This window comes from Penaeus japonicus, unplaced genomic scaffold, assembly GCF_977035675.1.
Source record: "Penaeus japonicus unplaced genomic scaffold, GWHDUDI00000001_assembly GWHDUDI00000033, whole genome shotgun sequence".
NCBI lineage: Eukaryota > Metazoa > Arthropoda > Malacostraca > Decapoda > Penaeidae > Penaeus > Penaeus japonicus.
The window spans coordinates 11,763,376-11,773,375 of record NW_028234435.1 but is presented as its reverse complement, the minus strand read 5'-3'; the positions used below and the strand labels follow the sequence as shown (position 1 = coordinate 11,773,375).

The window sequence follows — 10,000 nt, the reverse complement described above, 5'->3', positions numbered from 1 at the left end:
AGTGAAATAATTAATTTTAGTTACTTTCCCAACTTTCAAAAAAGTCTAAATAATGATTAAAGCATAATCAATACTGAGCAGACTTTATAAAGCTAATGTTCGTCTTCACCCATGGTTTTAGTCGTGTTTTTGACAATCAAAAGCCAGTAATATATCAACGAGGGTTCTACCAAAATAACTTATAAGTAAAAGGTGTCCATGGAGTAAAAACACTGAGATCCCCTGATTGAAACGAACGACCGGTTCTCAGGATTAATGAAATTCTAGGAACAGGGACCGGGTGCTCAAAACTCTCGCAGTTTAAGATCTCGCAGCGGGTTACGATCTCGTAAACTACGATGGCCCTCGTAGTTCGGGTTACGAGATACGCGGCCTGTCTTATCTGCCCAGGCTGGCCCCAGGCTTCCAAGTGGATTCCTAGCGCCCCCTCCCCCCCTCATACACACAACATATACTTAATAAAAAAAAATAGAGAAAATTTCTTTAGCAGTTTTAGCTGTGTCAATGATATAAATAAATAAATATATATATACATATATTCATATACATAAATATGTATATATATACATATACATATATATGTTATATAGATGGTATATATATATATATATATATATATATATATATATATGATATATATATATATGTATATGTGTGTGTACATATATATAATATATGTGTGTGTGTGTGTGTGTGTGTGTGTGTGTGTGTGTGTGTAGATCGACAGATAAATCTAATAAAAATCATCAAGCGCCTCTAGACAGAATCTTACCTTCCCAGAAGTCCGATGTGAACTAAGCACAACGAGTGACTTCACGCAAATGCGATTGCACCGTAGACTTCGCGGGCGTGGCAACGGATAAATTGCCACACCCACTCGGCGTGTGTGGTGGCACAGGCAAAGCGGGATAGGCGGAGTGCATAATAATAAGAGTAGTAATGATAATGATGACAGTGAAGATGATAAGGATGGTGATGGTGAGGAGGATGATATTGATAAAGATTAGAAAAATAGTAATGTGATAATTATGATAACTAATAATGATAATAATAATAGCAAGGATAATCATAGTAATTACGATGATGATAATGTTGATAACACTGAGAGTTACGATGGTAATATTAATATAATAATAATAATAATGATCATAATGATAACAATAATGATGATAAGATTAATAATGGTAATAATAACAACAAAAATAATGACAAGGGCAATAATAATAGTAATGTAACAACGATATTAATAATAACGATAATGATAATAGTAATAATTATAATGATAATAATAATGATACCGATGATGATTGTAATAACGATGATAATATTAAAAGTAATAACGATAATTGTAGTAATAATAATGATAATATCAAAATAATAGGGATGATAATATCAATTATAACAATCATAATGAAAATGATAATAATAACGATAACAATACCAATTATAGTAATTATGATAGCATGTCATACGAACATTTTACGGAACAGCTGTTTGAGATAATTAGTAACTACTTTTGGGATTCAAACAAAACTTTGCGATGGACTCTCTCTCTCTCTCTCTCTCTCTCTCTCTCTCTCTCTCTCTCTCTCTCTCTCTCTCTCTCTCTCTCTCTCTCTCTCTCTCTCTCTCTCTCTCTCTCTCTCTCTCTCTCTCTCTCTCTCTCTCTCTCTCTCTCCTCCCTCCCTCCCTCTCTCTCTCTCTCTCTCTCTCTCTCTTTCTTTCTTTCTTTCCCTGATTCTCTCTTTCATTCTCTCTCTTTAATTTTTTATTCCTAATATAACAATCAGGTGTAATGATATAATTTTGAATGTCTTATCCCTACATTTTTATGGCTAAAGTCTACATAGTTCAGGTAAATTATCTTCAAGCCAAATCGTTCTTATCTCATAGTAGACATTAAGACATAAAATACCTTAATAGGAAAGTGAAAGAATTTGTTTAAATAAGCCTTAAACCAGTACCTGAGGCGCACTTTCCACAGGTATAGTGATCCGTATGTTATGTACTGGTAGCTAAGATAGCTTTTGGTACACCGCCAATACCAGCTTCTTGTAGTTTGTCCATTACTGCTGTTCCAAACATGGTCAAAGGCCCCCATTATGCCTAATACCTTCACGCTGGTACCATGGCCTCGGTTTAGAGCTGTATTCCAGACAAATGCCATGAGTAAGTGGAGATCAGCTGATGAGTGGCATTACTCCACGGATAGTGTGAGCTGCACGTTGGCGATTTTCTTCAGTACTTTGCTGTGACGCTGTGGTCGATCGTTCTTGACTTCTGCTTTGCTTCCCTCCTTCTGCTGTATAGCTACAACATTACTTGTCTTCCATTTTAGTAACCACGTTTGTTATTAACAACAGTTGTTAACTATGTAACAAACGTGGACTTGTGTTGTCTGGAGCTTGAGATCCCTTAACGTCTCTGCCCTTGGTATCCTTTGTATAATTTCTCCTTCTTTTAGAGTAGGAAGCTAATTTATCCTTTGTTAGAGTAGGAAGTGCCGGTAAACACTGACGGTCAGATACATGTTTTTGTTTTGCTAGCACTTTTTTTTTTTTTCTTTGTCTATGCTGAGTGCTGTGGAACCGATCTCCATATGATTCATCCCTAGTTTCCTCTTGTTTTTCTTTTATCATATCCCATTATTGTTTGCTGTCAGTATTTGCAGATTTGAATTTCTCTAATGTTTTCTTCCCACTTTTTTTTTACCCCATTTCTGTGTGGGTACCAAGTGGGCAGAACCTTGTTTATACAGAGCTTTATTGTGTGTTGTGGGCAGGCGGTAACAGCCACAAGAGTATATATTTTCCCTACCAATCTATTAATTTCCATAAGATCTTTTCTATTTCTTCTGGAACAGTAATATCAATAATTCGTACTTGTAGGGTTGTTCTGCAACAGGGTGCCACCACGCCGTCTCCGAAAGTACAGAATCCTGGCATAGTTATTTGGCACTCTATAATCTAATGAAGTCTCAAATTTGGTGGGTCAGTTCTCCCATTTTTGTTTCAATACCTCTGATGTGTCAAATACTATTATCATTTCACTGGATAACTGTTCGTTGATGAAGCGGATTTTGGTTACCATAGTGGCTGTATGGATTTTGGTAGTATTGGTAAGACAACGGATAAAGCGCAGCATGTTGTGGCACTGTGAAGTATTGCTGAGTGAAGCTTGGGTTATGCCTCTGAGCACTGGTAATGCTGAAAGGCTTCTCTGACTGTTTTGTCTGACAGCCTCAATCGGTTCTCTCTGATCAACCAGTCGTTCTCAGCAGCAGCAGCATTATTTATTTATTATTATTTTGTTTTTAATTATTATTTTTATTTATTTATTTATTTTATTTATTTGTTTTATTTTATTTTAATATTATTATTATTATTATTTATTTTTTTTTTTGTGTGTGTGTATGTGTGTGTGTAAGGACGGTTGTTCAGTAGGGTTCCGACTATTGGTCTGCTGTTCTTTCCACCTGATGTAGGCTTCGTCACTGCTCTCTAATTGTTTCTCAAAGTCTTCGTCTATTTTGGAAGAACAGGCTATGCAGACAATGGACCCATATGGCGTCAAGTATGGAAAATGACTCCACCAACACTGCGTGACTCTAGGAAACCGCCAACGATGCTCTTAAATCTATTTAATCGAGTTTTGGTTAAAGCTAGCTCTTTACCCAGGTTCCTAACCAAGCCCATTTATTAATCATTTTGGATAGGGATGCCAGGTTATCCTCGTCCTCCTCTAAAGGAAGTCTTAGGATTCCTTTCAGTCATTTGTAAGGCGCTCTGAACAAACCAAGGAGAGTAACCATTTCATTAGTACCGGTATGAACAGCAGTTTCACAGCCATCCCCACTATATATGTAAGAAAGAACACTATAAACGCTGAGACACAACTGAACAACTAGCTGCTCGTGTACCAAACAAGCCTATTATTATCCACATTCCATGAAAAAATCGGATTTCATAACTTTTCGGTTTTCTGAATTTCGGATAAAGGAATTTAGAACTGTACTTGTTTTACATTTTCGTTGGAGTCTTGAAATGTATATACTAATTATGATAATCTTTTTTTGCATGAATTTTGTTGTAAACCGCCGAATGAGATGAATTAAGGACGCTGCAGATAACGTCTATATAGTGTTAATGATATCAGCAATGATAATAATAATGATAAAGATGATAATAGTAATCAATATAAAATAATGGTAATAGTAGTAGCAGTAATAATATTAATAACAATGTTGATAATGATAACAAAAATAATAATAGTGATAATGTTGATGATAATTATATATATATATATATATATATATATATATATATATATTTTTTTTTTTTTTTTTTTTTTTTTTTTTTTGCTCGTACTCTTCTAATTATGATTTCTCCTCTTCTGGTTCAGAAGAATTATTTATCCCCGGTCTCTTTACTTCCGCTCTGCCATCCTCCTCTTCCATTTTGGTACATATTTCCGCTTCTTCCATTCCCTTTTTTTCATTTTCATCTTACACAGTTTATTATCAAAGATTTTCTTCTCTTTCTCACTTCGCACCTCGTCCACCTTTTCCATTTTCCTAACTTCTCTTCCTTTCATTTGAGCCTCTATTCATTTTTTATTTTCGGTTCTCTGTACAATGTACAGTGTACATCTTCCTGCTTCCCATCTTTACCACGTGGTATTCCTTCTTCCTCCTTCCCTTCTTTTTCGTGTCTTCAGTCCAAATATTACACACTTTGCAAGTAGAGATATGACATCCATGAGGGGGCGAAGGATAACTGCCGATGGTGTCTACATGCTGGCCAGTGGTGGTTCAGTAATGGATTAGATATTAACTTCTGAGCTAGACAGATTTCCTTGATTAATTTCCGTGGAAAGCCTCGCCGTTAACGATGTGTCAATAGACTTTATGACGATATGCCTGAGATCAAACAATGCCCAGGGTTCAGTAGTAAGATGGAGTAGTTCAACAGCTACGTAGTGTCGTGCAGTATAAAGTTCTGATCTTAATTAAAACTTACGTCTCAAAAAAACGAATATAGTAGAATAGCGTCGGATCTGTGGTGTTTCAAGGGGAGTGGGAGTTGGATGGGTAATAAGAAGCAATTCATATTTCAAATGGATAAGGAGTTGACTGTGTAAGAAAGAACTAAACACTAAAAGCGCAAGGCCATATATGCAAGTGGATCTAGGGATAGCAGTACCTTTTACCTTTTACGGATTTACACTGTTGAAAAGATTTTTCACCTATTACTGTATATCGTGTATTACTGTTGTGGATGCGCACTTTATTGCACTAAGCATGGGAGGGGAGGGGGGGGGTACACCTCCTGGATCTAGTACTGACACTGCTTGCTTAAGTTGTAACAATATGTATAGCATTGTAGCTTTCTTGTATTGTAAACCTCTAGGTCTATTTGGTTTGTCTCTTCAGCACAGGCCCTTTACTGTGGGATGCAATCTCCATCCTCCTAAGAACCCTATACCAATGTGAAAGTGGAATTACCTGGTTAAGATACTATTTGTTTAGATCAACAAGTTTCAGTGGGAAAGGGATTGGCTAACCGATTGTAAACTTAGGGGACTGCAGACTTGGTGGCTTTTGCATTTACTAGAACCTTTTGTATTCTACTGGTGCACATACTTTGCAAATAACATCTATTTATGGGTCCACTGATAACCATGTTATTAGTAGAATATGATCCACCAGAAAGACAGTAAAACGGTGTTATAGTATAATCAGAAACAATTCATCAAAGGAATAATAACATAACTAAGAAAATTGCTTTTCCATGCTGATACAGTCTACTTTCACAATCTGGAGACATAATTATCCCAGAATGGTGTAAATGTGTGTAGTCCAGGATATTTGGCAAATTAACAAAATTAACATACACAAGAAACAGCTGCACGGATTTAAGATCATATTCTGTATCAGTGAGTGACTTATATCACTGATATCACCTATTATTATGATTATAAATTTACTGATTCATATTCTAGCTACCTTCAGACTTTCAAGTGACTACTACCTGCCCTCTTTCCTGAAGGCGCTATTAACCAATATAACAAATGCCTGGAAATAGCTTCAAGATACAGTTACACATCTGTGATGAAGGAATTCCATGTAATATGTGAAATAACCAATTCTACAGGTACTGGTTGTCAAAATACTGGAAGATGCAGGAGGGGGGGGTGACCCTCGAGTGAATCACCAGATACTTACAGACATGCAAGACTTAGAAACTTAAAAAACACATGGAATTATCTGATGCTTGCATACTTCTTGGTGCACCTAAGCAAAATATTGCTGGAATTCTGCCATTTACAATATGCATGGACAAGTACAAATGATGAGTTGCTGACGAGGAAAAAATAATGTCCCCGGAACGCTCGATTCTGCCCTGCCTGGAGTGCCTTCTAAAATTAAGTAGATGCTTATGCCAACTCTGAGCAGGAAGCTGTTATCCTTACCAGGGTGCAAGTTGACCAGTTATTCTCTCAAACATTAGCAATATGGAAAATTAGAAAACAATTCTAGTGAACCTTAAGCTTCACCATGGCTTAATGCTACAGTAAGCCAGATCACAAAGGTTGCAAGAAAGTTAACTTTGTGAAATCCCACATAGAGATCAGTAACTCGTAAGATATGACCATCAAGGCCATGGGAAGATTTACATTTACAGGAGATGGGTACTGATTTGATATATTTGTAAAGATTGAAAATATTTTGATAAAATTTATTATTGTAATTCTGCTCTTGTTTTTCTAATAGATTTGAAGAATGAAAAAAGAAATGGGGTTTACACAACAATACTTACTCTCTTAACCCCAAGTGGATGGTTCCAGTAATATCATAGTTTGGGTTTTTGTGGTATATTTAAACCTAGGTGGGATATAAGAAGTCATTATTCCATACCTAACCAGTATAGTGAGCATGTGGTCAATTTACTACCTGACCTCAGCTGAGAGAATGTGGCGCAGCTGCACACCGCTAAGAGTTTCCAATTACCCCATTTACTTCACCTCCTTGGACTGGTGGTTATTGGGTGGGAGGAATAAGGGGAGGCTCCCAGTATCAATTATGTCCACACACAGCTCACAGAAATGTCAGTAAATAACATATACATACACTTTTGGTCTCAATACTGACTGTTTTTCATAAGGTAAAATATCTCTGAAATATAGCTTCATAAAAAAAATATTAATGGTTTAATAGTATTGTTAAACTGATGTTTCTACATCCTCATCATCATGAGATACTGGAGGTTTGCTCTTATCCTCTTATCTGTGCAGTACAAATATGGCATTACAAATAAGGAAAATAAAACCTCAAATATAACAATATTCCTATTTTGTTTAGGTTTCAATTTCATTGATACAGTGTACTGAAAGTAGTTCTATACATCACATGTGGAATGCAACAAATTAATAAATAATGAATAATCATTGTAAAATATATAGTGGGAATCAACATTAAAAAAAAAAAAGTCTTAAAGTTATTATTTTCTTTCATCTTGACTGTCTTCACAGCTATTGCTGTAAACCTTTAATGCAACGATTGTAGATGTGCAACTCTCCTACGAGCACTGATGCCTCTCCACCTACCCAAAGATCCACCTCACGCACTTCCTTTCCTTCATCCTCCGGAACTGAAAATGTCCTGAAATTGGCAAAAGGAGGTAGAAGGGAGTATATGACATGGTTCGTTATTTCCTGCTGTGTTGATTTCATAAGTAAACTAACCAGAATGCTGCTACAGACAAAAACTTCATAATTCCTTATAAACAATTTATGATGAATAATTTCCTAATTCATGGTGAAAAAGGGAGGGGGAGACTGGGTATTAAGAAGGTATCAAGCTCCAAAGTTAGGAGGATGCATAGTGACCCTAGACAAGGTATATGGCAAAATGTATTATAGACAATTTTCTGTATATAATTTGAAAAAAATAAAAAAATAAAAATAACAACATAACAATGACACTAATACATCACCTACACCCTGGTAATAAAAATACTCGGAATGCACTCACTTCTGCTTCCAGCCGTTAACAGCAGTGTCCACCACAAGACTTGGACAGTTTTCACTTGCCGTCATCCCCGCATCATCCTCGCAGTGCAGAATAACGTCTCCATCCGATGGGGGCCCAACGGAGTCTCCTACTGTCGGTTTTTGACGAAGAATCACACTGAAGGGAACTGGGGACGTGCTCTGCCATTTGTAGGTTATGGATACCACCAATGCAACCCTCCAGCTGATCTTGCACGTCAACAGCCTTAGAGAGAAGGATCAATCATTTTTTATTTTCCTCATTATGTCAATAATTTCATTTGCTATCTGTCAGTATTAGCTTTATGAAGGAAATCTATTATCTCTGTTATCCTTATCCTTGCAATTACTGTAACTGATGTGATCACTACTATCATTATCATCATCATTGCTATTATAATCATTATTATTATCACCTTCAAAAGCATTATCATTATTATCATTACTATAAATATCATCATTGTCATTATTATTATTATGATTATAAGCAATATTATCATCACTACCATTATTATCATTAATATAAGAAATATTGCTACTGTATACCTACTATTACCATTATTATAATTACATTTGTTAAACATGATCATTACTGTTATTACAATCAATATCCCTCATTATCATTATCATAATAATCAACATAACATAATTAATATTCTCACTGTTATCACTATCTTTCCTGCCACTCCCACTGACAGCAGGACCAGGCAGTGTCCACTATGATTTTGCTCTGTTCATTCCTTTATCTCCATTTCTTCCTTTTTTCTTTCTATTTTTAACATATAGGTCTGCTTAGTCTGTCTGTAAGGCATCTATTGGTAGGCATACTTGAACTTGTCTTGAATTTTCAAGAAAATGTTTTTTATTTCTATTATTATCATTATTAAATTTTGATCGTTTGTTATTATTGTAATCATTATTGTTATTATAATTATCATTCCCATTAATATTATTATACCATTCATTTTTGTTATAGTTATCATTATTATTGCTATTACTATTGTTATCATTATTATTATTATCACCATCATTACTATTATTATCACTATTATTAACAATTTCATTTTTTATCATTACTTTATTATCATCATTAATATCATTACCATTATTATTATTATTATCATTACAATCATTCCTATTATTCTCAAAGTTATTATATTATCATTAACATCATTACATACATTTTATAATCATTTTCATTATAACTGTTATTATTTTTATCATTCTTGCTATCATTACCATTATCATCATCATCCTTATTATTATTATCATCATTATCATTAATACTATTATAACTATTATTCTCATAATCACTATCATTATTATCATAATCATTATCATTATTATTATCATGATCATTATTATCATTCTCATTATAATTATAATAATAATTATTATTATTATGGTTATTGTTATTCTCAATATCATTATAATTATTATTATTGCTCTTGCTGTTGTTACTGGTATTGTTATCTTATTATTATCATCAGCATTATTATTATAATCATCCATATCATAATAATAATAATAATTATTATTATTATTATTATTATTATACTATTATCTTTATCATTATCATCATCATTATTATTATCATTGTCATCATCATTATTATTATCATTATCATCATCATTATTATTATCATTATCATTATTATCAATTTTATTACTATCATCCTGATTATCACAAGGGATAGGTCTTACAAATTGCTTAATATCCCCTTTACCATTACCATCACCATCATCACCTTCACCACTACCTTTATCATCATCCTTATTACTATTACTTAAAGTCACAATAGCTTAACAAACCTGATCTTGGTTGATTTAGAAGTCGTTAACCTTAAACAGGCTCCACCAGAAAAGGCTTGACTCGTAGCCAAAGACAAGTTCCCATCAGCATTTTCCTAGAGAAAAATTCATGCAATTTTGTAACCATAAACAAGACTAAA

General features: G+C 34.3%; 1 protein-coding gene across 2 annotated transcripts in view; it reads right to left on the bottom strand.

The window, feature by feature from the left end:
• Positions 1-7,336: 7,336 nt before the first annotated feature.
• LOC122259856 (cytosolic endo-beta-N-acetylglucosaminidase-like) overlaps positions 7,337-10,000 on the bottom strand; it is a 6,895-nt gene continuing 4,231 nt past the window's right edge. Inside the window, exons 8-11 of one of the 2 annotated variants that reach the window (XR_015190435.1) lie at positions 9,861-9,955; positions 8,712-8,850; positions 8,033-8,275; positions 7,337-7,660 (exon numbers count right to left, since the gene is read on the bottom strand). Coding sequence is in view for 1 of the 2 variants with exons in the window: in XM_043026793.2 (XP_042882727.2) it covers positions 7,531-7,660; positions 8,033-8,275; positions 9,861-9,955 (468 nt within the window). In the remaining variant the exon portion in view is untranslated. The remainder of the gene's footprint in view (positions 7,661-8,032; positions 8,276-8,711; positions 8,851-9,860; positions 9,956-10,000) is intronic. The other variant, XM_043026793.2, reaches the window with a different exon arrangement.